The 26,446-nt window shown below is 46.0% G+C and overlaps 1 protein-coding gene across 1 annotated transcript in view; it reads right to left on the reverse strand.

Moving 5' to 3' along the window:
- Positions 1 to 26,446, reverse strand: part of EPG5 (ectopic P-granules 5 autophagy tethering factor) — a 2,517,217-nt gene that overhangs the window by 244,549 nt on the left and 2,246,222 nt on the right. The window contains exon 41 of the mRNA XM_069626898.1: positions 19,636 to 19,855. Coding sequence (XP_069482999.1) covers positions 19,636 to 19,855 — 220 coding nt within the window. The remainder of the gene's footprint in view (positions 1 to 19,635; positions 19,856 to 26,446) is intronic.

The following is a 26,446-nucleotide window of genomic DNA, read 5'->3' on the forward strand; positions in this document are numbered from 1 at the left end:
CAGAGGAGAGAGGGGAAGGGGGAGGGAGGACTGGAATGTCAGAAACCTGAGGGTATTCTCCCAGCTAGACCTCGGGAAACCCTTATTCAGGTGGCCAGGAGAGGGCTGGCATTCTCAGATCCCAACCCTGGGGATGGACGAGCAAGGGAGGATCCCCTGGGTAATGGAATCCGGGGTTATGCTCGGGGAATGCCACTGGTGAGATGCAGTACTATGTTGAGGAATAAGGAGAGTCGACTGATATTTCTGAGACCTTTATGGGCTGTGCCACATCTGCCCCCCTTCCTCCCATTGAACCTCTCTTACACAATGCACCAAACCCTCTGTATATGACCAATCCCTTAAGGTCTCAAACCCACTTGTATCCCATGATTATCTAACCAGAATCCCTGCCTTCCTGCACTTCACATATATAACCCCAGACACTTTTCCCCATTCCTCTGATTATATTAATCCAAACAACCAGTTTACCCTGACAAAACATTACGGTTCCAATCATTTCCTCTGTCCATTTCGTCTCAATTACTCCCATTTGCTTTACAAACCCTGCCGTCCCATCCCTCTGATTGTCATCTTTCGAAACTCCAAACTACTAGGATAGAATACTACCATTCCCACAATCCCCTATGTTCTGTTCTACATCCCGGTCATTCTCATCCATTTCGCAAACCTTCCTCATCATATTCTGTAGTACAATCTGACAATACCCTTTCTCCATCATACCCAGTAGGATATCTGGAAACTCTACCATCTTCTTTTTCCGACACGACCCCATTCACACAACACTTAAAACACCGGACTTACAAACAACCTGTTCACCTGACATGTCACAACCCCATCGTCAGGCAATTAACCTGAATTACACACACCTGACGGCCCTTCTTTTTCCCCACAGGGATAAAAGGTGGAGCCCGAGAGCACAGGAGGAGCAAGGCGAGCATGGCAAAAAGCACGACGAGACAGATAATCAGGTGGAGCAGTTCAAACGAAGGAGAAAGGTGGCAGGAATCAAGAGGGTTTTGAGGAGAGAAAAGTGGCCTTGCCCTTTTCATACCAAGCCCGCAGAACCTTTGAGGAAGAACACCTAAGCCCGTGAACAACAGCACGAGTGTCTTGCAGCAGATGTCAATGGTACACGGGGCAAGCCTATGCCGATAAGCGAGAGAAGCTCCCGCACCCGTTGTACAGGCCTTGACTCCAGAAAAGCCAAAAGCCAAGTGGTTCATCCCAGCCGGTGAGTCAAGGGGAGAATCGATAAGAACCAGGCTGTGTTGAGTGAGAGAATCGCAAAGTGGCAAGTTTGAACCAAGTTAAAGGAACTGTAAATGAACTGTAAAAGTGTTAAGGGGAGACCACTTGCAGAGGGAAACCGGCACCAGATGGGTGCTAACTCAAGAGACTCTGGTCGATTCCCATCAGAGAGAAACTACAGATACCTGTAGGCCATAGGAGGGCCAGTGGAATAGGTCACAGAATAGGTCAAAGTGGTCATAGTGAGGATCAATGTTCCCTGTACAGTGCGCGCCTGTGCGGCCGTGCCTTTCGATTGTGAGCCTAGATGCAGGCCAGAAGGCAGCAGCAACGTTTGTGATTACTAGGTGACACAAACTTTGCTGCGGCCTCCTGGGCTGCTACTCGTGCTGGTGACGGGCCTTGGCTCAGGGCTGCACTCTGCACTTGCGGAGGGAGCCTAGTTACCGCCCTGTCACACGAATGCACGTGCCCTGCTGCTGGGTCTCTCCTTGCCTTGCGCAGTTGTCACTGCCAGTAGCAAGTTCGAGAGAAGCCGTGCCTGCATGCCGAAGACAGTGGCTGGTGACAGACGACGCCACACCACCTGCTGGAGCTTGTGTGACCCCCCCCCCATAGTCGGCCGTCACCCCACCCCCGTGAAGAGAGCTGGGAGTCTATGAGGTAAAAATAGTTTGGAAGGGAGTGGGAGACAGTATGGGCCAAACGTCTGCAATCCACAAAACTGAGGGCCCCCCATTGGGGGGCTCTCAGTTTTGTGGATTACAGACTTTTGATATCGCCTCGCATTCGGCAATGGGAAACATGGCAGGCATTTCAGAAATATAACGGCTTCAAAAACGTTGGAATCAAAGTATTGATGCCAACGTTTTTGAAGCTGTTATATTTCTGAAATGCCTGCCATGTTTCCCATTGCCGAACGCGAGGCGATATCAAAAGTCTGTAATCTGTAGGGGAGCGCTCAATGACCCCGATGTGGAAACCTGTGTGGTTATGTTCTAAGTGCTCTCTAGCTACCTATTACAAAGTTTTGGTTTCTGGGAGACTTGGGAGCTCTGGATCTGCCACAATGCGTGCCATTGGTACACCTATTACTGTGAATGTAATGATACAGTTATCTGGTTATGATCCTTGAAGTGGTTGGCCTCCTCCTCTTGGGGAATGTCCGCAGGTGGGGTCAATTGTGTTGTTGAGTTCGACGTCCCTGGATGTTGGGTTTGGGCAGTATGGGAAGGAGTTGTAGGGGGCACAGTTTGGGGGGATTAACACTGAAAATGGTTGACGTCTCTGCAGGGGTTGGTACACAGGTGCAGCCCCAAGTCTGCAAAGGGGATATGAGAGAGTACAGCTGGAGCCTAGTGATGGTGGATGCAGATCGGACAGGGGTTAATGGCATTGTGTAATAGTATTATTTGGAATGTTTGCAGGCTCGACAACAACCCGCAGAAGGTGAGAAAGGTATTGAGTTACTGCGAACGTCACAAGGCTAAAATGATCCTGTTATAGGAAACCACCTGGTGGGGTTTGCAAATGAGTGTGTGGCAAAGACTTGGGGCAGCAGCACATATTGCACATCGTTTTCTATGTACTCCATTGGGGTCATCATGTGGCCACTAGCCAGAGAATCCTACCAACTCATCCCCCGGCCCTGTTTCACCTCGCTCCTGGCAATACCCGGTCCACGGTGACATCACCATCCTTGCAAGTGATTATTATTCCGTCCAGCACTCAGGTTACACAACCGCAAACTGTCTCTTCAATCTTAACCAAAGGAGAGCAAAAACATCAAAGCTAAAAACACCAAACAGAGAGAGACTAGAGCATCCAGAAAATTCTTAAGAAACATAATTTTACCAGAGCCATCTCCTAAGGGTGATTGATATGTCTGTTGCTACTCAGTTACCAGTTTAATGGTATCCAGACCACTAATGCTCATTTTACTATAGCCGATATGATAACTCAGTGGGTTGAGCGCTCGCTGCTGTGATGTGTGTGTGATCTGCAGGTTGGAATCCCAGTAAGGCCATCTCAGCCTTCCATCCTTCTGAGGTCGATTAAAGAGTACCAAAACAGGTTGGGTGATATTGTATGCATATTTCTTCTATAAAAAAGAGCTTGAGCCTAAGTGCTTTACAATAACATATCATTTGGCCATGGACGTCTGCTTGCATTCACAGTTATTTGACAATATGGATCTGGACCTGCTGTTATTGCACATAGCGATCTACAAGGAGGCAGGGGTGCACCCAAGTCAAAATGTTGGGGGGATTGGGGGGCGGTCTAACCCTTTAAATGTGGGGAGGTCAACTTCATAGATTGTGGGATCAGAGCAAACTTACTTGTGTGGGGTCCTCTAACGTCTTCACACATTCTAATGAGACTATTCTAGTGCAGCTTCAATGTTACTAGCAGTTAACTCTCTCCTTCACATCTGAAACCACACAGTTGTGAGAATGAGCTGTCTCCTGCCCCTTAGTACCCTTCTAATCACTCCCTGCCCTGAGTCTGACATGCAAGTAATAACCCCATCAATTGCCTAAACACTTATGCATATGAATGGGGTTGCTAAGTTAACAATGAAACCCTTTACATTAGTAATTGCAGAGCCGTTGTTAACTCTGCAGCTGCGGCGAGAACCGTTTTTCGTCTGTGCCCTGCCTGCCGAAGGGTCTGTAGTGTATGTCAGGCAGGTAATGTCATCAACATAACCCAACATTTCGGGGGGTGAGGGAGGGTGAGGGCTCAATCTCAACCTGCCCACTTGTACAAAGCGCCACCTAGCTACAGCCCATGATGTCATCCCCAAAGTGGCAGCAGCAATAGAAATGATTTCTATAAAAGAATAATTATTTTAAGTTGTCCTTGGAGAAACGCCAGAAGATATACTTACTGACATTTTATACTGGCTGGGCATGGGCAGGGTAGGATGTTTAACGACTGTGGATATATCACCCAAACTTGCACTGTGGAATCTGATCACTAAGCCTTGCTCACTGGTGGGGCGCGCGCCGCCGCCGACCACCCCCGCTCTGGCAGCACATCACTCAGTAGCGCACATGACTGAAAAACAGCCCGCACACAAATATTCTTTGGTGCACACAGCCCAAAAAAAGGAGAGGGAACATTGCTGAGGATCACGCAAAATCCCTGTACAATCGAAAGACTTTGATCTGCAAACTAAGTGAAATAAGAGGGAAGTGAATCCCACAGTGAGAGGAAATCAGGGAAGCGAATCCCAAGAGGGGCAAAGTCTAAAGTCCCAAGAAACAGAGTGTTTGAAATACGTAAAACCCGGCAGAGGGATGTCCACTATAAACTGTTTGAAAAGACGTTGAGAAAGCAAGGGATGTGAATCCCACTAAAGAGAAGAAAAGGGTCTGAGCCCGACCAAGGGAGATCCGGCTGAGATTTAAGAGAGAATCCCTCACCCAAGTATTGGCCATCAAGAGGGGCCCGAGTCTGGCAGAGGGAGATCCAGGGGTGAAGCCATCACCCGAGTACCGCCAGTCAAAAGGGGTCCGAGCCCGACAGAGGGAGATACAGGGGTGAAGCGATCACCCAAACGTCAAGTAAGAAAAGAACTGGCAGATAAATTGAGGAATACGATGTGAAGGGTCAGCGCCCAGAAGAGGGGGACCCACGGGTGAAATTAACAACTGCGAAGGGTCAGCTCCCAGGGGTGAATCATTAGCGGTCTAACAAACTTTCATTTGTTAAAGGAACTCTTGTTTTTTTAGCTGAACACGTCAGGCCCTCGAAGGCAAGAGACTTTCAAGTTAAACGATACTTGGCCATCGACGTCCTGAAAGCTACCATTGGAATTGTCGTCTTGTGCTGGAGAAGCCCGAGACTGCACTAGGCTCCAAACTCATATTTTACCCCATGCCCAAAACATGGGGAAGGGAGGCCGAGGCTACCGCATCCTGACATTTTATTTTATTATACTTCTTTCTTTTCTTGAGAACTATGCCACACCACTTTTTGTATTAGTTGTGAGGTTTGGCAATAGGTTTCTCAGTATAAACCTTTTATTTTGACACAACGCCACTAGGACTGCCTTATTTTTCATTGGATGGTCGATACATCTTAGATTTAGGTTTAGAATAGGCCTTTTTCCAACCTGCATACAGAATTAATTGTTCAAAAAACATCCTTGAAATGTGATCACTTGTGTCTGTCTTACTTGTTGCCACCATGAGTTCCTCACAGGGGGGAAGGGCTAAGTTTACTAAGGGAGAGTTACCATAAGAGAAGGGCAAGCAGAGTGCTTTTGAGGGGATAGCAGAACTGTGTGAGGGACTGACTGGGTTGGAGTCAGCTTTGGTGTTAGCAAAGCAGAGTCGGCTCTCTCACCTGACTCGCCCAGATGCCTCGACTGCCTCTCTGCCCCTCTCCGCTCCACAACTCCGAGGTGCATTCAATCACTGCTCCGCCTCCAGGAATAAACACAATGGACAGACTGCAGTCAACCAGAATGCTGCCTCAACTGTCTCTCTGTCCTCTCCCTTACTGAGAATACAGCTTCCATTGAGAGTTCACCTGCTGGGTCCCTAAGCAGTAGCGGGTCAATCGGGTGCTGTCACGGGAAACAAACTCACACTGCCAGGGGTGATGTCAACAGTGTTTAAATACTACCCCTGCCAGCACCGCTATTAAGTTGGATATTGAATCTGTTGAAGTAGATTGGTCAGGCGATCTCTTGTTGACCTTTTCACTAACAATATCTAAACATTTTTCTCACGGTCAAGAGAAGAAATTGACAATGTTAAAACATGACTTGAAGCCAATTAATCCACTTCTCTCTGATATCTAAAAAAGTGATGATCGAAAGGGGCGTACTGGTGACATTGATGCTGCATTTAGAAATTTCAATGAGGATGTGAAAGAATGTATGGATATAATTGTCCCTTTCCATATATAAACATTGAGATGTAAACCTTCAGCACCCTGTGTTCGGATAGATGCGCTACATTTAAAACAGGTAACTCGAATTTATGAACGGAAATGCGCTCCTCCTCTCCAGAAGAAAGGTGTGGGACGAGAATGCACTTATGATTATGGAAGCTAAGTGAACATATTATAATAAAGCCATTGTATCAACTATAAATCATCCAAAAGCCCTAAATGAACAAAAAGAGAAGAAGGAACAAGAGAAGAAGTCACGGTTGCCTTGCTGAAAGTAATCAAGAACCCACTTCCAACTCTGATGAATCTAGCGATATAATCACTGACACCCCGGGAAAGTCTCAGCTCATTTCGTCAGAGAAAGGCAGAAGCTACCTTTTCGTGAACCTGCAGACGGCTATCTGAGGGAGGACCACATGAGGGGAGACGACCTCCATGTGAGTGAAGTGTACTCACTACATAGAACATGGTATCCCCTTTTCGCCTTTGACCCCGACAACATCCCCCAAGTCCACAATCCTCCATGGCATATTTAATGTTAGACAAGAACATCCAGTCATGACTAATAGCAAAGTTCTTTCATATCCTTATTTGAAAATCTCTGAAAATACTAAGACGAGGAAGAGGACTAGAGCGATGAAGATTGCTGAAGCTGAGAGGCAAGAGACGCTCTCTGGAAAAATGGAGTCTCACTACTCCCGACGCGTGTCGGGGAAATCCCATGGAAGGCAGCTGCAGCGAGGAACGAGGAAGCTCCTGGAGGCGCGGTCAGAAGAAGCTCTGAAGCAGGAAGTTTTCAGTGTGAATCCCGTGAGCGGACAAAGATGCCGAATGAAGTCTGAGGCATCGCGGGAACTGGATAGCCAACAAGACGCCTTTCAGACAAGGAAGCAAGTCGCTGGGAGAACTGAGGACTGCGAAGGAGACTGAAGCTGCTGAGTGAAGCCGGTGAGCCCATAGAAGGAAGTTGGGAAGCGGAGGCACTTTGTGGCGTGCGTGTACTGCATACCGTTAGAACACAATTGTATGAACTTGGTGAGCCTGAACAGGAGAGCTGGGACGCTGAGACATTTGTTGAGAGAAACAAAGGCAGATGAGAATGGGTCGGGACCCAATCTATAAAAGGATCAGATATCAAATCATTGAGAAAGAAGGAAAATGTGTTCATTGATAGAAAGCCCTGGCAGGTGAGTATACTAGGCAGAAGGATTGCGAGTCTTGGACCTGTACCCAATTGTGTTGATCAAAATTATTGAAAGCATAATAGGAGAGTGTACCAGACTGAGAGGAGGGATTGGGGTTTCACTCTCACGCTTCTTGAACGTTCTGGAGTGTGTGGAATACAAGGGAAGGGAGTCAATCCCCATGGAACTGGAATTGGGACATATTGTGGCCATGGAATCATCCCCGACTGGTGCTGCCAAGACACTAAAACAAGTAGAGTTGCTCCTTGACCATGTGAAAACCTGGGAAAGCTCAAGGGAAGAGTCAAACTCCTTAAGATTGTGAATTGTACAAATCAGGAAAGGACGAGGGAAGATCCATACCCCGTGGGAGTGTGTACTTTAAGAAACCTGAAGAAACTCAGGTAAAGGGATGCCTCCCCCTGAGACTTGTGGAACTTTGTTTTATTTTCAGCACCTTTCTTTGGAACTTTGGAAAATAGCTGTGAGTGGCCAGCTGAGCGACATTTCACTTTTCACTTTATACTGAGTTTAGCATGTAAGGGTCAGGATGGGATTTGGACACAGGACGGAGAACTTTACTTTGGACATTCTGACACTGTTTAGCTTTGTCAGGGAAGGGAAACCCCTCTTAGAGTTAGGGCGAGATAGGATTTTCTCCAACCCCCTTTTTACTGTGGTTAATAAAAGTATTTTCCAACCACCAAGACACCCCTGTGTCCGCGTCTTACTCCTGATTTCTTACACAACCAAACCAACTACATCTTACAAAGAGAAATGTCAAAATTGTGCCTCATTTTTTGGTGGGAAAAGTTTAGTAATCCTGGAACAAATAGGTAAACTCTCATTAACTTCCTGTGATTTGAGTTGCAAAACTGGTTGCTGTTGGAATTTTCTCATCCTTCCAGATGACAACAAATTTGATACCTTGATGTCTAAGACTAAAGCCACCTTCTTTCAAGATAGTTCCTGACAACTTATTTTACTAGACCGATCTGCCGCATTTGATATTATCGACAATAACATCTTGCTTGATATACAAAGGAAGCGACAGGGGATTATAGGTCAAGTACTGCAATGGTTTTGGTCTGTTTTGATGCCAGATAGCAGATGGTGGTTATGGGACAGAACCGTTTAGCACTCTATATGGGGTTCCACAAGGGTCTAACCTTTCTCCTGTACTTTAATCTTTAAATGGAGCCATTGGGCAATCTGGTTGCCAACTTTGACATCGACATGCATCAGTATGCTCACAACACACAGCTATATCTCAGAATTTCATCTGAAAAAGATATGACCTGCATTGCTGAGTGTTTAGTTCAGATTGAAACCTGGATGTCAAAACATTTTCTAAAGCTAAATCAGTCTAAGACAGAATTTATGTCAATTTCTCCGGTCCAGTGACCAACTCATCTGTTTAAACTTGTTCTCACAGGCAAAAATCCCAGGCTCACAATCGGGATTCTCAAAGCAGGTGAAACCATGGGTTTCACGCTTGGCTCTAGGCTTGCACTGATTCCACATGTATCAGTAAGATCAGCAAATTATCACCTTGTTGCGATGCGAGGTGTGAAATCTTTTATTTCCCCTCGTTACTTTCGGACTTTAGTGCAATCTTTCATCTTATCCCTTATCCCGGTATTGAAATCAGCAATTCTATCCGGGCTGGGATTCCTCACTCAGTCTTATGGCAGTCTTTAACACAGCTGCCCGCTTAGTACTGAGTGCACGGAAATGTGATCATATGACACTTATCTTTCTCTCTTTACATTGACTTCCAAAATTTCAGGGGGGTCCAAAGGTCTTAGATATAATGCTCTTTGTGCCTAGAAGTGTATACATTTAAGACCACAGCCTCTATGAAAAGATTGTTAGCTGGAGCTGCAGTCTCTGCTTGGAATACTCTGGCCGATGACCTCTGACTGACTACTGAAATTTTAAGTTGAGATAGAACTTGAAAACCTAGCTGTGGAAAATAGCTTTTTAATGAGCCCTTCTGCAGAATGGGTTTTTTGTTATGGGTCGACGTTCACCTCGTCCTGTGCGGAAAACCCAGCCACCTGCGTCCCTAGCACTTCGGTTTCCCAGTGCAGCTACCAGGAAGGTCAGGAGGTTCGTGGCGCTCCCCAAAAGGATACGGCATAATGCTGCTCCATTCTATGCACGGTGGCAGCTGCCGTGGAAGTTAGCAACTCGAAACGCAACTACACTTCCCAGATAACCTAGCTCCTTGCGGTAGTTCGGCTGTGGTGCCTCACGTTGGCTTGCCCGCCTCCCTCACTGATATAGTCCGTGGTTGCAGCCAGGACGCCGCTTCTGTTTACAGCTACTCCCGGCATTTAGAAGTTCCTCCTTCGAGTGCCAAACCCTTTGTCTCTTTACGGAATCGACTCAGATTGTTTACTGGACCCGCTATTGGAATTCCCTTGTTGACTTGTCTTCCTGTGTACCGAACCTCTGTTTTGCTTTCACGGACTCCGCTAGAAAAGGTTTTGTCTTTGTTTTCGACTGCACGTGTACCGGAACCCTGTTTTCTCCCGGACTTCTCTTCTACACGCTTTTGCCATAGTCGCTGTCCGCCAGTGTGCCAGACCTTGCCTGCCTTCAACTTACCTTACTTTGGAACTGCCATCCCGACTGGTTGATACCTTCATTCTTCAGTCACCAGTGGTAAGACTTTTCTGCCTTACGAACTGAACTTTTGGATTGAACCTGGTTTCTCCTGTGCACTTAAGGACGCTCTGCAGCTGTGCACCATCCCGAATCCAGTGCGACCCTCGCGTCGCCCGGGTATTAGTATCCTACTAACATTTCCCTTTTTCTTATTTTATCCCTGTCGTTGTGTTCTGAACTCCTCAAATCCTTCAGTCCTTCACCACTGGTAAGATCCTGCCCACCTCCTGATTTGTGTCATAGCTTAAATCAGTTAGGTTCTAAGTCTTGTTATATTCCTAGGTGATTCCCGGTTTTGTGCCATACTTCCATACAAAGGGGGGAAAAAGCTCAGGTATTCCATCTATTAGTAATGACTTACAGGGGACAAGTGGTACCTTCTTATTACTTACTTGTTGTTCTTTCCTTTACAGCCTGGTTCGTGGCGGTGCGTTCTCCCCGCCCTTCTGGGTGATCAGTCCACTTGCCTGGTTAATTACAGCAAGAGGTCATATCATTTTGAAGGTCTTATTCCCTCACAGAGAGGAGGCTTGGGTGGAGGCTCTACCCAAAGCTCTTCAAGCAACTTCCTGGTTTTTGGATCTACTCCCCGGTTTCACACACTCATCTCACCGGTGAGTAACAAAAACAGAAGCCATGGATGAAGCTGATCCTTTGGCCGCCTTGTTTCGTTTAGTTTCTGAGTTACGGTCTGACATGACAATGGCTCATGACGCCATGCATCAGAGGAGCGACAGTTTACAGAGTTTTCAAACTCCCCCCAACACTGGGGGTAGACATGGCGGGTGCGGCCGCCTCAGGTTCTGGTTTACCTTCAGCTTCTGCTTCAGGGTTTTCTGCGGCCCCGGTTTTGATGGCCACACAATTCCCGTTGGCCCCTCCGGAACGCTTCACTGGAGACCCAAAACAATACCGGACTTTCATAAATCAATGCAAGCTACACTTCTTGCGTCGGCCCACTGCTTTTCCAAACTCCACCACCAAGGCAGCCTTTATCCTTTCCCATCTCGGGGGTACAGCGGCTGCGTGGGCCAACCCTTTGCTTAAGTCCAACAGCTACATCCTCTATGACTGTGACAAACTCATTTTGGCCATGAATAAGGTGTTTGATAACCGCTACAAATCTCAAGCATCGGACCTGGAGTTGCTGAGTGTACGACAAGGCACTTCTTCTCTTTTTTCTTATCTCACCAGATTCAATCAGCTAGCTGCTGAAACGGACTGGCCCGAAGAGAAGAAATCAGCCTTGTTTTACCAGGGGTTGTCTGAAGAATTAAAAGATATCCTAGCCACAGTACCAGTCGTTCCGACCTCCTTCGGTGAACTGTTAGACTTGGTGTTACAAATAGATGCCAGAAGGTCAGAAAGAAGAGGGGAACGTAAAACCCCGGTCCTTACCCCCGCTCCAGCAGACGTAGTCACTCCTCCTGCTCCAACTCCAGAACCCATGCAGATAGGGGCAGTGAGGGGCCCTTTGACTCCCGCACAACGGGAATATCGACGTTCACATAATTTGTGCATGTATTGTGGGTCTTCAGAACACCAACTGAAAGACTGTCCCAAAAAACCAGTCAAAAAGGTGGGAAACGCCAAATCCCGGCGTTAGATAGAGTCCCTACGCCGGGAGTGCTTTCCTTGGACTCACAGGGTTTTTCGTCTGCTCCTGTCGGTCTTCCTGTGTTATTCACCACGACCGAAGACGCTACGTTCTTCTCCTTGGCTATCATCGATTCAGGAGCTACAGGGAACTATATGGACTATGACTGTGCTGCAAAAAACAATGTGTCCATACTACCCAAGACACAACCCGAGAGGGTTCATACTGTGGATGGTACATCTTTGGTATCCGGCTTGGTCACACAGAATACTTCCCTTGTCAGCATGCAGACCGAAGACGGACACATTGAATCGATTTCATTCGATCTAATCAAGGCTCCTCAATATCAGGTCATATTGGGTATTCCGTGGTTGCAACACCACAACCCTGCTATTGATTGGGTAAAGAAGAGTGTTTGCTTCCCTTCTTTGGAGTGTAATGAACACTGTTTTCAGGAAACATATGTATGCCCTGAGTCTTCTTGTCAAGCTCTGGTGGCTTCCTTATCTGTCATAGGCGCCATCGCTCGTGACGCCAGTATAGACATTCCTTCTGAATACGAATCCTTTCGGGATGTGTTCGATAAGGGCAGGGCAGATCAATCGCCTCCTCATAGGCCCTATGATTGTCCGATAGACCTGTTACCAGGGGCCAAGATACCAGCCGGCAGAGTCTATTCCCTTACCTTACCAGAGGACAAGATTCTGAAGGAATACATAGATAAAGCCTTGGCCACAGGCTTTATTAGGCCTTCAAAGTCCCCTGCGGCATCTCCACTATTTTTCGTCCCTAAGAAGGAGGGGGACCTGTGCCCTTGTATAGACTACAGGGCATTGAATGCAATTACTGTAAAAAACCAGTACCCTCTTCCGTTGATATCAGTGCTCTTGGATCAACTTGGTTCGTCAGTGGTGTTCACTAAACTTGACCTTAGGGGTGCCTATAATCTCGTTCGGATTAGAGCGGAGAACGAGTGGAAAACTGCCTTTAAGACACGTTATGGGTTATTTGAATACTTAGTGATGCCGTTCGGACTCTGTAATGCCCCGGCCACCTTCCAGGCATTCATGAACGACATCTTCCATGACTATCTGGACCAATTTGTTGTAATTTATCTGGATGATATCCTTATCTACTCATCCTCTATGAAGGATCACTACGTACATGTGCGTCTTGTGTTGCAAAGGTTGAGGGAGAACCACCTGTACGTCAAGGCAGAGAAGTGTGTTTTTAATTCCACCGAGGTGGAATTTCTTGGTTATGACTTAACCAGCCGTGGCATTCGAATGAGTCACTCCAAGGTTAGAGCGATTCTGGAATGGCCCATTCCTACCTCTGTCAAGGCATTGCAGTCCTTCTTGGGATTCTCCAACTTTTATCAGCGTTTCATCCATTCATTTTCATCGATCTCTTCTCCTTTAACGGCATTGACCAGCTCCAAGAAACCGTATGCGTGGCATCCGGAGGCAGAGCGGGCATTTGAAATTCTGAAGGCCGCCTTCTCGACGGCACCGGTCTTGCAACACCCGAACCCTCTCCTCCCTTTCCTAGTGGAGGCGGATGCCTCCGGTTCAGCTATCGGGGCAGTGCTGTCACAGGAGTGTCCTGATTCAGGGGAGATCCATCCAGTTGCATATTTTTCCAGGAAATTGACCCCGTACGAACGCAATTATCCCATCACAGAGCACGAGTTATTAGCCATCAAAGACGCCTTTGCAGAATGGCGTCATCATCTGTTGGGTGCCCGTCATCAGGTTACTGTCTATTCGGACCATCGCAGTCTCCTTGCCTTTAAATCAATGAAACGCCTTACGGCCCGACAAGCTCGTTGGCATCTTTTCTTTTCCCAGTTTAATTTTGTCATCACATACCGACCGGCTCATCTCAATGCCTGTGCTGACGCTCTTTCGAGGTTATCCCACGGTACTTGTATTCCTAAGGCCGATCGTCCCCTGCTGTTACCTAAAAGGGTGGTTTGTGCCTGCACTCCTCAGCCTTCGCTCCGTGCCCTTATCTCGTCCTGGGTGACTTCAAATAAGGAGGAATGCGACTCATTAAACCTCAACATTGTACAGGGCTTGCCTTATATCCAGGGTCGTCTCTTTATACCTCCTGGAGAAGCACGTCTTCGGGCCCTAGCCTGGTCACACGATTCCTTGATGGCAGCCCATCCGGGACAGCAAAAGACGCTGGAGGCATTGCGCCGCTGGGCGTGGTGGTCATCAATGCCCAGGGATGTCATCGATTATGTGACCTCTTGCTCGGTGTGTGCTCAATGCAAAGTCTCTAGATCCAAGCCTGTGGGCCTTTTGTGTCCCCTTCCGGTGCCACATAAACCATGGTATATGGTCTCCATGGACTTCATTGTGAACCTGCCTCCTTTAAACGGTTATGATACCGTCTGGGTAGTCATCGACTACTTTTCCAAGATGGCTCTGTTTGTTCCCTGCTCGGGTTTGCCTTCGGCCCCCGTCTTGGCTTCTTTGTTCCTCAAGCATATCTTTCGTTTCTTTGGGCTTCCCTCTATCATTGTTTCAGACAGAGGCCCTAAGTTTACGTCTCGCTTCTGGAGGGCTTTGACTTCTTCACTTCACATTGACGATCGTTTCAGCTCTGCATATCATCCACAAACTGATGGACAGACTGAGAGGGCTAATGCCACTCTAGAGCAATTCCTCCCATGCCTGTGTCTCCAATTTCAGTCTACCTGGTTGGAGATGCTCGCCCCTGCCGAATTTGCCTACAATAATTCGGTACACTGCGCCTCAGGTGTATCACCATTTTTTGCTTATATGGATTCCATCCACGCTCTTTGCCTTTGGATCCGGCACTCCCCATTGACAACCTGGCCGCTCAGGCTTGTGTAAGAGAATTGGAGTCGGTCCATAGGGGAGTTCGATCCCACCTTCTGCTTGCCCAGGAGAGAGCAAAAAAGTACGCTGACCGACATAGGATTGCAGCCCCGGAATACAGAGTGGGCATGAAAGTTTGGCTGTCTACGCGTAATCTGCGCATTCCTGGCAAACGTATGCTGCTGCTGAAGTTTGTGGGTCCTTTTCACATTACGGAAGTTCTGAATCCTGTGGCACTGCGTCTTTCTTTGCCTGCTTCATGGAAACTGCATCCGGTGTTCCATGCATTTCTCATCAAGCCCTGCCTTCCCTCTACGCGTCTACCTACGCGACCTCGCCCTGTTCGTGTGGATGGCGAGGACGAGTATGAGGTTGCTGATATCTTAGACTTTCAACTCTGCAGGGGCCGGCCATTCTATCTGGTCAACTGGAAGGGGTACGGTCCTAAGGACAGGTCTTGCAAACCCTCGAGCAATATTCACTCACCTGTACTCCTGCGTCGCTTCCATGCCCGCAAGGGGTTGCCGCCGCCTTTGGGGGCGGATGCTGTTATGGGTCGACGTTCACCTCGTCCTGTGCGGAAAACCCGTCCACCAGCGTCCCTAGCACTTCGGTTTCCCAGTGCAGCTACCAGGAAGTTTGTGGCGCTCCCCAAAAGGATACAGCATAATGCTGCTCCATTCTATGCACGGTGGCAGCTGCCGTGGAAGTAAGCAACTCGAAACGCAACTACACTTCCCAGATAACCTAGCTCCGTGCGGTAGTTCGGCTGTGGAGCCTCACGTTGGCTTGCCCCGCCTCCCTCACTGATATAGTCCGTGGTTGCAGCCAGGACGCCGCTTCTGTTTACAGCTACTCCCGGCATTTAGAAGTTCCTCCTTCGAGTGCCAAACCCTTTGTCTCTTTACGGAATCGACTCGGATTGGTTACTGGACCCGCTATTGGAATTCCCTTGTTGACTTGTCTTCCTGTGTACCGAACCTCTGTTTTGCTTTCACGGACTCCGCTAGAAAAGGTTTTGTCTTTGTTTTCGACTGCACGTGTACCGGGGTTCCTGTTTTCTCCCGGACTTCTCTTCTACACGCTTTTGCCATAGTCGCTGTCCGCTAGTGTGCCAGACCTTGCCTGCCTTCAACTTACCTTACTTTAGAACTGCCATCCCGACTGGTTGTTACCTTCATTCTTGCCAGACCTTGCCTGCCTTCAACTTACCTTACTTTGGAACTGCCAACCCGACTGGTTGTTACCTTCATTCTTCAGTCACCAGTGGTAAGACTTTTCTGCCTTACGGACGGAACTTTTTGATTGAACCTTGTTTCTCCTGTGCACTTAAGGACGCTCTGCAGCTGTGCACCATCCCGAATCCAGTGCGACCCTCGTGCCGCCCGGGTATTCGTATCCTACTAACATTTCCCTTTTTCTTATTTTATCCCTGTCGTTGTGTTCTGAACTCCTCAAATCCTTCAGTCCTTCACCACTGGTAAGATCCTGCCCACCTCCTGATTTGTGTCATAGCTTAAATCAGTTAGGTTCTAAGTCTTGTTATATTGGTAGGTGATTCCCGGTTTTGTGCCATACTTCCATACAACGGGGGAAAAAGCTCAGGTATTCCATCGATTAGTAATGACTTACAGGGGACAAGTGGTACCTTCGTATTACTTACTTGTTGTTATTTCCTTTACAGCCTGGTTCGTGGCGGTGCGTTCTCCCCGCCCTTCTGGGTGATCAGTTCACTTCTCTGGTTAATTACAGCAAGAGGTCATATCATTTTGAAGGTCTTATTCCCTCATAGAGAGGAGGCTTGGGTGGAGGCTTTACCCAAAGCTCTTCAAGCAACTTCCTGGTTTTTGGATCTACTCCCCGGTTTCACGCACTCATCTCACCGGTGAGTAACATTTTTGGCTTATGATGTAATGCTTATACCGATGAGAGTTAACAGTCCGTCTATATTTTGTATCCTACTTGTGCATGTATTTGCCTTACGGGCCACAATGACTAGCCCGAAAAATGTTCTTGCCAAGGGTGTCCAATTTTTTCCTTTCTTTATCCGGGGGTAAAGCTGGGAAAACTGATCCCTTGGCCCCAGCCATAGTTACCTAAACCATGAGGCTCTCCAGAGTGGGATGCCTATAGAGATACATCGGATAAATTGAGGCCAGCTTGTACCTTTTTACCAGGTCTCGGTTTACTGCCTGTGCTTAATGAAGTGTTTTCCACAGCATGGGGACCGAATTGGTGACCACCAGGTTAACGGGAGCACCCTTTCTTTCTGGGACCTGCTGTCTAAAACTTGAGTAACAGCAAATTGCTGAATATTTCTCAATGAAACTCCAAGCCCCACAGCGCACAGGGTCAACCACCATTTGGATTATCAGCCTGAACACCATGTTCAAGTGGTCATAAGGAGAGGACTCAGCAATGTTGAGATCTGGAGATGTGTCGAGTCCACTTGTGTCTTTAAGGTCGGTCGCAAAAATCGTATATTGCTTGTCAAGTCTTGTTGCCCCATGGCTGTTCCAATCACCCATTGGTTGTTGGCCTGCCCCAAGGATTAATGGCCAAAAGGTATTAAATCATGCTCCTCATTGCAAATGGTTTGGATGGTCCTGCAATATATTGTCCTAGAGACTGGAGCATATATGGATGTACTGTGTTTAGAGGAAAGAAGAAATCTTGCGCCACTCTGCCCAACCCAGTTAACACAACTGGCTCTGTCATCAGAGCCCTAGTTTTTGCAACAAGGTTTTGAATGCCATTTTATTTTTTGAATGTGGTCCGAACCCTTAGGCGTACGGATGCTGCTCTTCATCTTCATTCTGCCAGCATGCGTAGATTCAGCGTGACTCTCTGTACTCAGAGTCAAGGTAGGAACCACCAACGCCTTCAGGGGCATTTATCTCTGGTGGGAAGCTCCAAAAATCTATCAACGATTGGCCATCAACTCCAAAGATGTGGGTGGATGGCCTACTGAAAACTTGGCTGCTGGCTCCCTGAGCTCCTTAGGATTCATCACCTGACAAGACCTGCAAACGCAGAACTCGTGTTCCATCCCCACTGCTTTGTGAACATTTTCCGATGCCAGCTGCACCGACAGAAATATATCAGAAGATGAAGAATATCTGGGTATATGCTAATTGAAACTAGATTACATGATTCACAAGATTATAGATGTCTGGATATATGGGTTGTTGCTCTCTTTTGACTTCCTGCATTTTAAGTACAAGCTGCAGAATCGTAAGCTCAAAAGGAACAATTAATTGGTGGAAGTGTACAACACACTCCAGCTCTCCAAGCTGAGCATGAAACCCTGTTCTTATATACACTTTTCACCACACACTCCATCTCCGTGTCCACTCTTTATAAGATGTTGGAAAGGTGTTATTCGACCTCCGCTGATGAATGCGTCTAAAAGAGGGATGGGGTGAGGGCACCAACCGGGTCTGTGGCTTGCTCAAACATGAGGAGCATGAAGGTGACAATAAACCTGAGGCTGTGCCAAGAGAATATTGTTTACAGATTAGATTGGAACCCAGTGAGACTGTTGCTTAGCAAGTTGGTCTCCTCTGATGATTGCTGGGTATGTAGGAGACGTGTGGGCTCTTATATCCATGTGTCCTGGGAATGGAAGCATGTGGCTGACTTTTGGGAGGATGTCCTTGCAAGTATGGAATTGGTGATGGAGTTGCTGGGGATCTTTCCACGTGTCCTAAATCTGAATCAGGGACCATGCTCTGGTGCCAACAGGCTCCAATTATGGCAAAAAAAGAAACCCACAAATTATGAAAATCCCTTGGCTAATTACCCTACAAGGATTGACTAGCTGGCATGCCATTGCTATCTGACAAAGAAATAATTCCCTTTCAGAAGAGGGATTTAGCAGTGATAAATGAGTCAACATGGGCTTCAATCAATGATTTATATGTGTGACTTTGCTAACCCCATGCCCCTACTTTCTTCTGCACTTATCCCTTCCTGGTTCCTCATATGTAGCTGTGTCTTATATATTCTTAATGGGAGCTTGCCATGCACCCCCGTTTTCTTTTCTTTGTATCTCATTTTAGCATGGTCACAGACTTATGTTATTCCACGGACCCCACTCCTTGTGAACAATTGGTCTGAAGATGTCCTTTATCCCCTTGCCCTTCCTTGGCTTATGCATAGTTTTGCATGGAACTGTTGTATTCGCCTGCCAGGCCCATCTCATGTGCTTCAAATTGGGGACTGGGTGATGGATGGTTTTGATTTGTCCCTTGTTCCTGTGTGTCTTTGAGTAATGTCCAATAGATTTTTTTGAACCTGCTTCACAGAAACCTTCTATTAGAACAATTCTTAACAGTAAAATGGCAGCCAAAATGGGGATATGTTGAAATGTTGCACAACCAAACAATTTGAGAGAAAGGAAGGATAGTATTATTTTAAATAAGTGCACTTCCACTAGGATTAATTATAGGTGGTTGGAAATTATATGAATATTGGTATTAAGCTACCATGGACGTTCCAGAACATGTGTTATTCATCTGTCTGTTCTATTACAAAGAGTGAAGGGAGTTTATATCTGTACTGCTGTGCTTATAGTTTGCCAAGTTACAGGTGTCACACTGCCCCTTATTTAGCACGAGATATCTGGATGCTCTGTTATTTAGCCCAAAATGTTACTAATGCGCAAAGGGAATTCCCAGAAGTAGTACTCAATGAAGAAAGAACATCAGTGTGGCTCAGAAGTTGACTTAAAAAAAAAAATGAAGATTTCAGTATGACACTAGAACAAGTTATCTTTAAATGTCTATGAATTACATGTATCTCTTAACTTTTATGAAATGTTTCAATTTCCGTTAGAAATATTTATTCAATTGATTAGATCATCAACTAATAGATGTTGGCATTTTCAAACACTAGTGAGGCCTAGGCATAATATTTAAAACAAGTAAGATGCTGCTTTATTAACAAAGTTGAGTGTCCATTCTTTTTGTGTTAAAGTTTCTAAAACAGATGTAAAACAACAATGAAAGTATTTTTCTGAATGTATTCATTAACTAGCAACTCCCATGCCGCTTGATTATATCAGAGTACCAAGCCTGATTGTAAGTATTATTTTGAGATGTGCACTTTTGCATATTAAACACTATGGCTGTATATGTACAATGCTGCAACTACCAACGTAAGAAATGAATACCTGGGGGTAGCCTGCTCCAACCACTTGGTGATTGTTTGGAGTACTCTCATTTCATTGGTTAGCGTTTGCTCTTTGTTGAGACTCTGTAGTACATACACATACAGGGTGAGATAGCTCCCAAGAGACATGCACTCCAGAAAAAAATCATCAGCCGAGAGTTCAGGAACTTGCAATGATGCTAGTATGGGGCCCCATCCTGGACCGTGGCACAGAAAAGATTCTAAGATAAAATGAGAGATGCATGATTAAAGGCAAGTCCCATAAATAGTGAACTTTCTTAAAAGATCTTTCTGTATTTGATTACTAAAATTATATTTTTATGAAAATAGCACGTACATTTGGTAGCTTGTTAGGCAGAATTATATGCAGTACCCGTTGGGAACATTACACACAATTAAGACTACAAGTGACAGTACAATTTCACCTTTGGTACAAGCCTGTACTACACAGTTATAGTGGTAACAGTAGCGGAGCAGCCAGACTTATCTCAAGAGTAAGTGAGCAGTACAAATAGTTACACAAAGGACAGCAATTACTATGATTCAGGCAAACACTGACTCAAGGTTTATAAGTAAAAGAATATATATTTATTTACTCAACAGTTGTATAACATTTCACTATTTTAAGCAAGTTAAAAATCACAATCATAAATACACCACGCCACTTCCCTTAAATTCCAGACAAGTTAAGCTCACAAAATGAAGTGCGAGCAAAATGGCACTCCAGCAATTTAAAAGGAAGGGAAAGACAAAGTTATTAGAAATTAGGCAAAACCAACAGTTAAGTACTCAGGGCAATTGAACAAGAGAGACTACAGTGAGGAGATCAGATAGAAAAGGCTTAGGGCCAAAGTCAATGGGTCAGAAGTCTTTTGCTCAAGATCACACAGTTCAGGGTAGTTTGCGGTAAAGGTCGTGCAACAGATTCCGGATGTGGTTGGTTGGTAGAAGAGTTAGTTCAAAGAGAAGAGAAGGACAAGCCCTCGGATTGGAGAACGATTTCAAACACTTTCACCGCGGCTGACCGAAACGGTCAACCGAATATGCACAGTACCTTAAAACGGAGAGGGAGCTGTAGCTGAGGCGGACGTTCCTGGTGGTTCCTCAGGCTCACGGTTCCTGAAGCGACTGTCGGACTGACATGAAGTAGGAAGACTGGAGGGTCCTGCGCCACCCAGGGAAGAAACCAGCAGCAGAGCAAGACAATGAATAAAAGGTGCGCTCCTCAAAACCCAAGCAGGGTCCGACCTTCCTGGCTATCCAGCCCACTGTAGTAGCTCTATACAGCGAATTCGATCAGAGGAGGGGTCCTGGCTTGTAGTTTTGGTGAACTGGTTGGTCTCACCAGCTCAAGGGAAGAAGTTTCCTGGAAGATCTTCTCTGTTGTCGGATTCTGGCGATTCGGACCTGCAGTAGGGCTTCACCAGGCGGTTCAGTCGTGGTAGGGGTCCTCTTCTTCCAGTTCCTCGTTGGTTCTTTCGTTCCAGTGGCGACTCTGTCTTTTCAGTCCCAGAGATCTGTTTTTTATGCAGTTTTCCCCCATTCATACAGCCTGGCTGTCAATCACACAGCAGGGTGGCTGGCCTGGCAAGGTCAGTCCCCTTACCCAATCAGACAAGAGTCTGACTTGGGTTACCAAGGGAACCCATGGCAGGGGTCCGAAGATCCCTCCCTCAAATCCTGCCTACCTAGACTATCAGGCACCTTAAGGAGGGCTTCTGTGCAGAACCCGCGAAAAGACAGCGAACAAAGGAGTCATCCCCGGTTTGGCGCACAGAGAAAAACACGAGAAAGACTTTAACAAAAAGAAATGCCGAATAAACCCAGCCGGAACCAAAATAAAATATATTTGGTCAAGCGGGTTTATGTTCGAGGCTAATTTAATAGCCAGGAACAATACCACGTTTATATAATATAATTGTGGTAAAAAATGTAGGGTAGATACCACTGCCACCAGCCAAGTCTTAATGTTAAGGGAGCGAAACAAGGCTCCAAGAGGTACAGACAAAAAAGGATAAGAGTTAACCCTTTCCAATACTCCATGTAAGATGGGGTGTACTGGGTCTGTGGTTTAAAGTGACTATATAAAGTTAATGGCAACTTTACCTGTTTCTGGGGGACAGTAGTCAGCCCCAGAAAAATGGAGTCAGTGGGAAGTCTCAAAGACAACCCTGTGTCACTGCACTGAAGGTGCTGTGTAACACACACAAAAAGTGGTGCACATGGAGTAGGTGAGGCTCCAGTGCCCAAGATCATACAAAAAGTAAAAACACACACAGCAAAACACATGTAAGAGTGGGAAAAAAGGCTCACACTCTTACCAGGTGAAAAAAATAAATCCTATAAATCCAGCAAAACTGCCGGGGGACTCTTTAGGTAAGGGAAATCAGCCATTTATGAGAATTCTCCCTAACATAGCTGAACAAGATACGTACCTTCATAAATAGTGGTATGTCACGTATAAGGAAGATATTGTATTCATATGATAAAGACGGCTTAATGAACGTTACGATTATGTCCAATAGGAGAGTACACGGTAAAATACATTCTTCATTAAAAAAGTCAGGCCAAGTGTTCATTTTAGAGTAATAGTTGAGATTCAAGAACGGGGGAACCTCTGAATGGTGAAAAAAGGACACCCTTCTAACAATGTTTTTCCACTCATAAATGAATTTCCAATCAATATATTGATGTTCATCTTTCTCTAGAAATAATTTTATAGGTTTTTCCTCTTGTAAAAGTTAACTTTTCAGTAATTTAATAGCATAAATTTGGTCGAGCAAAGAAATAGAAAAAAATGATAATGACTACTGTTTAATAAATAACAGGCATTACCTGTGGGTTAAGAAAAAGTGCAAAAGCATAAGTGTTACTTAGAACATTGGGATGTTCACATTTCCATTGCTTACAATGGAGAAGAATAATGACATGTCTTTTGGGAATGTTCGTTCTGACAGACTAGTCCTTCCTCACAAAGATTCCTCATGTTAGATATGTCTCTTGCATGGCTAGCAGTCTTTGAACACATTTTCAGTCATCAGGGGACATAGTGCAAATCAGGGGACACCTATCTGCATGACAGGGCAGCTGCGATGACACTGTTGGAATGGGTTCTAAGACCCTCAGAAATATACTTCCAAGCAGATCATAGCACTTCCACCTGGACTGGGTCTGCTTAGCAGAAGCCCTGCCTTCACAGGCCTCAATGTAACCAATTGAGGACTGATCACACCTTCCTCGTATCCATCATCTGAGAGGCAAAATAGTCGATAAGGGCATGAAGTAGAGGGCAAGTAGCAGAAAGAGGAATCTTTTGTGAAAAGGAATGTTAGCTTTTAGAGGCAACACGGTACAGAGGCTTGACATACAGAGCCTTTATCTTACTCATCTGCCTAGAAGATGTGAATTCTACCAGGGAAATTACCTTAATTTTGAGCAAACTCAAAGACCAACAATAAAGGGGTTCAAATGGAGCAACTATGAAAAATGTTATTACAAGTTCTAAATCCTATACAGTAAACGGAAATTGGTTTGGTTTAAACTGTCTTAACAATCCCAGCAAAATCCACTAACAGTGGGGAGGAAAAGAATGAGCCCTTCTCGAGTGTCCACTTAAAGAAAAAAAAGGCAGCCACATATCCCTTTCACAGTGACAATCAAGACCTCTGATAGGCCAGAAAAGAGTAAGAAAAGAGCGCAACGGATGTTGGACAGACCAAGGACTCCAGCCCTGATTTCCCAAAATAAGCTGAAGATGTACACCACATAAAGGCATAAATGTAATTGATGGCAGGCCTTCTTGAACAAAGGAGTTCATCAAGAATGTTTTCAGACAAATTAAAGTCTATAACCCTGAGCCTCTCAGCAGCCAAGCATAAAGAATGAGGCTGTGTAAAACGATCCAGCTCCTCGACTGGGAGGGCAAGTCTACCCTTACCAAGTGGTGCCATGGATGGATAGGTTCAGAGGTTCCAGGTAACACAAGCACTAAGACCATTCTGAAGTTATCAAGATCCTGGTGGACCTAAACACCCACTGTCTCCTGAGAACCGGTGGGAATGCAAAAAAGAAAGCAAAGTTCTACTAAAGGAATCAATGTGTTAACCCAGAGCTCCTCATAGGGGAATGTCTCTGGAGCAGAACAACTTGAATTCCACATTGAGGGAGAACAACTGGCAGTTTGAGGCATCGGCAACCAAGTTCCCTAAGCCCAGAACCAAAATTGCATCACTCACTTGGAGAGGCAGCGACCCATGCACCGCAACACTTCTTGAGGTAATGTATGGCCAACTTCTTATCTGACCAACATGGAAGGAAGGCAGATAACCATGGCAAACCATATTTCCAGCTGATTTATGTGTACCCTCACCTTTACAAGTGAGCACAGCGCACTCATAATCAGGCCACCAACGTGAGGGATACTGCCTTTCAGAGAGGCGTCATTAATAACCAACAAGTGAGGCTCTCCCCTTAGCAGCACATTGATCTGCATAGCCCACAATAGGTCCTGTGATACTTTGCTTAGGACTGGCAACAAGTTTGTCATGTCGCCTTGAAACAAAGCGAAGCATCCACTGAAGCAACCTCAAGAGCAACCAGGCCTCGGCCAGAAAGAAAATACAGGATGCAATAAGGCCCAGAAGATGAAGAAAAGCAGAGTCTGGGATTGGAAGACTTGTTCCACCTGCAAGATGTTTGCCACTATTCCCATGGGAATAACAGCCCTGCATGACTGTGTATCCAAAAAAAACTCAATGAACAGGAGCAGCTGGAACAGCACGATATGGGACTCCTGGGCGTTCAGGGAGAAGCCCAAGCTGTGCAGTAGCAGACAGGTGCAGTGCAGGTGGGATCTGTTGCAAGCTTGAATGTGGTAGCAATCCACATAAGGAAATACATAAATCCTCTCTGCCCTGATATGAGCAGCATCCATGTTCTTCCCAGTGCTTTGTATGGACTACCACATGAACGTAGGCATCCAGGTCCAGCGACCATCTTGAATTTGTCCTGACAAAGGAACAAATTTGGAAGCAATAGCTCGATGATGGGGCACAGTCCTCTTCAGCACCAAATAATAAAGGGAATACCACCCTTTCCTTCTTTTTCAGGCAGGTACCAGATCTATGGGGCTCTTCAACAGAAGATTTCAAAGCTCCACCAACAGGGAAAGTCAATAGGAGTGAAAGGACCTGAAGGAGAGTGAGCAAGTGGGAGCTCAATGACAGAGAGGCAGGAGCCCTGTGACACAACTTTTGAGGCACAAGCATCAGAAGTAGTGCGCTGCCACTTCCTGATGTACAGCAAAACAAGAGAAAAACAAGGCACATTCTCCTTACCGCCAGAGAGGAGTTTTGGAACTGGGGTTACCATATATCTGCCCGTACCCTGGTGAGGGAATCCTCTACAACACATGCCCTCAACAACATGGTGGGCAAAGGTGGTCTTCGGCTGAAAGGAATATGTTACTTACCTGTAACTCTTGTTCTCCAGCATGAGCCTTGCATGGATTCACATGCTCATGAATATGATTACACAGCAGTACATATACACAACCACAGGAGGTGGCAAGGCTCACAGAAGTAGGAGAAATGACCTTACCGTTATGTTCTTTCTATGGATTCTTCTCCAGCAGATTCCCAATCATGATAGATGTTCATCTCCAGCTTCGCTGCTCGGAAACATTTTGCCAGGGGGGCGTAGTGGACAGGGTTGGATTGGCCCATCGGCCTTTCGGCACGTGTTTGGGCCATAATCGTCCATGGGGAGCAGGGGCTGGTTTCTGGCCAGGCCTGTGCCGGTTTGAACCAACAAAAAAATTTTTGAAAAAATCTTTTGAAAAAAAAAATATTTTTGAGGTAAAAAATACCTGCAACGGCCTAATTCATCAAAGCAAGCTAACAAATGTAACCTTGCTTTGATGATTCATTTGCATGCATGATGTGTGCATCATAACTTATGATGCACACATCATGCAAAAGCATGCAAAGTGGAGAGGTCGGGGCTGCCGCCAGGCGGCGACTGGCCCTGTGCCGCCACTCCAGGGGGCACGATGCCCCCTGGAGTTGCTGTGCTGTTGTATTAGTGATAAATATGTATTAGTGATATTAGTGATAAAAAAAACCAATTTTAGAGTAGAATAAGCATCCATTTCGGACTATGTATTTAGCCTTTCGCAAGTTGCAGTAATAGCATGTTTTTTTTCCTGCCATTGTCTCTGTCACGTTCATCACAAGACATTCCATCTCAGTGTCTGCGGTCACTTGACAAAATCCTTGTGCCTAAAAGCTTGTGTACAGTGTAGAAATATTTGACCATAGCATATCAAGTGGCCATTGTGCCACAATGAATGCTTTGTTGTAATGTCTTTATCTTTCCCTCCCATCTCACTGGCAAGTTGTTCAGGATGTTTGTTTGCATGTATGAGGTAACGAGTGATCAGAGTATGGGATGTCCTGTGAGTGCGCTGATTTCCCTATTTTGCCAACCTCTGAAGCCTGAAAGTAGATGCATGCAGGCTTGACATGCAGCCAACTTTGCACCAGACATGCAGATGAACTTACCTGGTATGCTGTTAAATCTCAGTTACCAGTTTAATGGTATCCACTACAGAATAACTGCTCATTTTACTATAGCTCAGTAGGTTCAGTGCTCGCTGCTGTGATGTGTGTGTGATCTGCAGGTTTGAATCCCAGAAAGGCCATCTCAGCCTTTCATCCTTCTTGGGTTGATACATGAGTACCAACACAGGCTGGGTGATATTGTAGGCATATTTTGTTCTATAAAAAAAGCGCTTAAGCATAAGTGCTATACAA

Source organism: Ambystoma mexicanum, chromosome 6p (genome assembly GCF_040938575.1).
Source record: "Ambystoma mexicanum isolate Mex_15411 chromosome 6p, UKY_AmexF1_1, whole genome shotgun sequence".
Taxonomy (NCBI): domain Eukaryota; kingdom Metazoa; phylum Chordata; class Amphibia; order Caudata; family Ambystomatidae; genus Ambystoma; species Ambystoma mexicanum.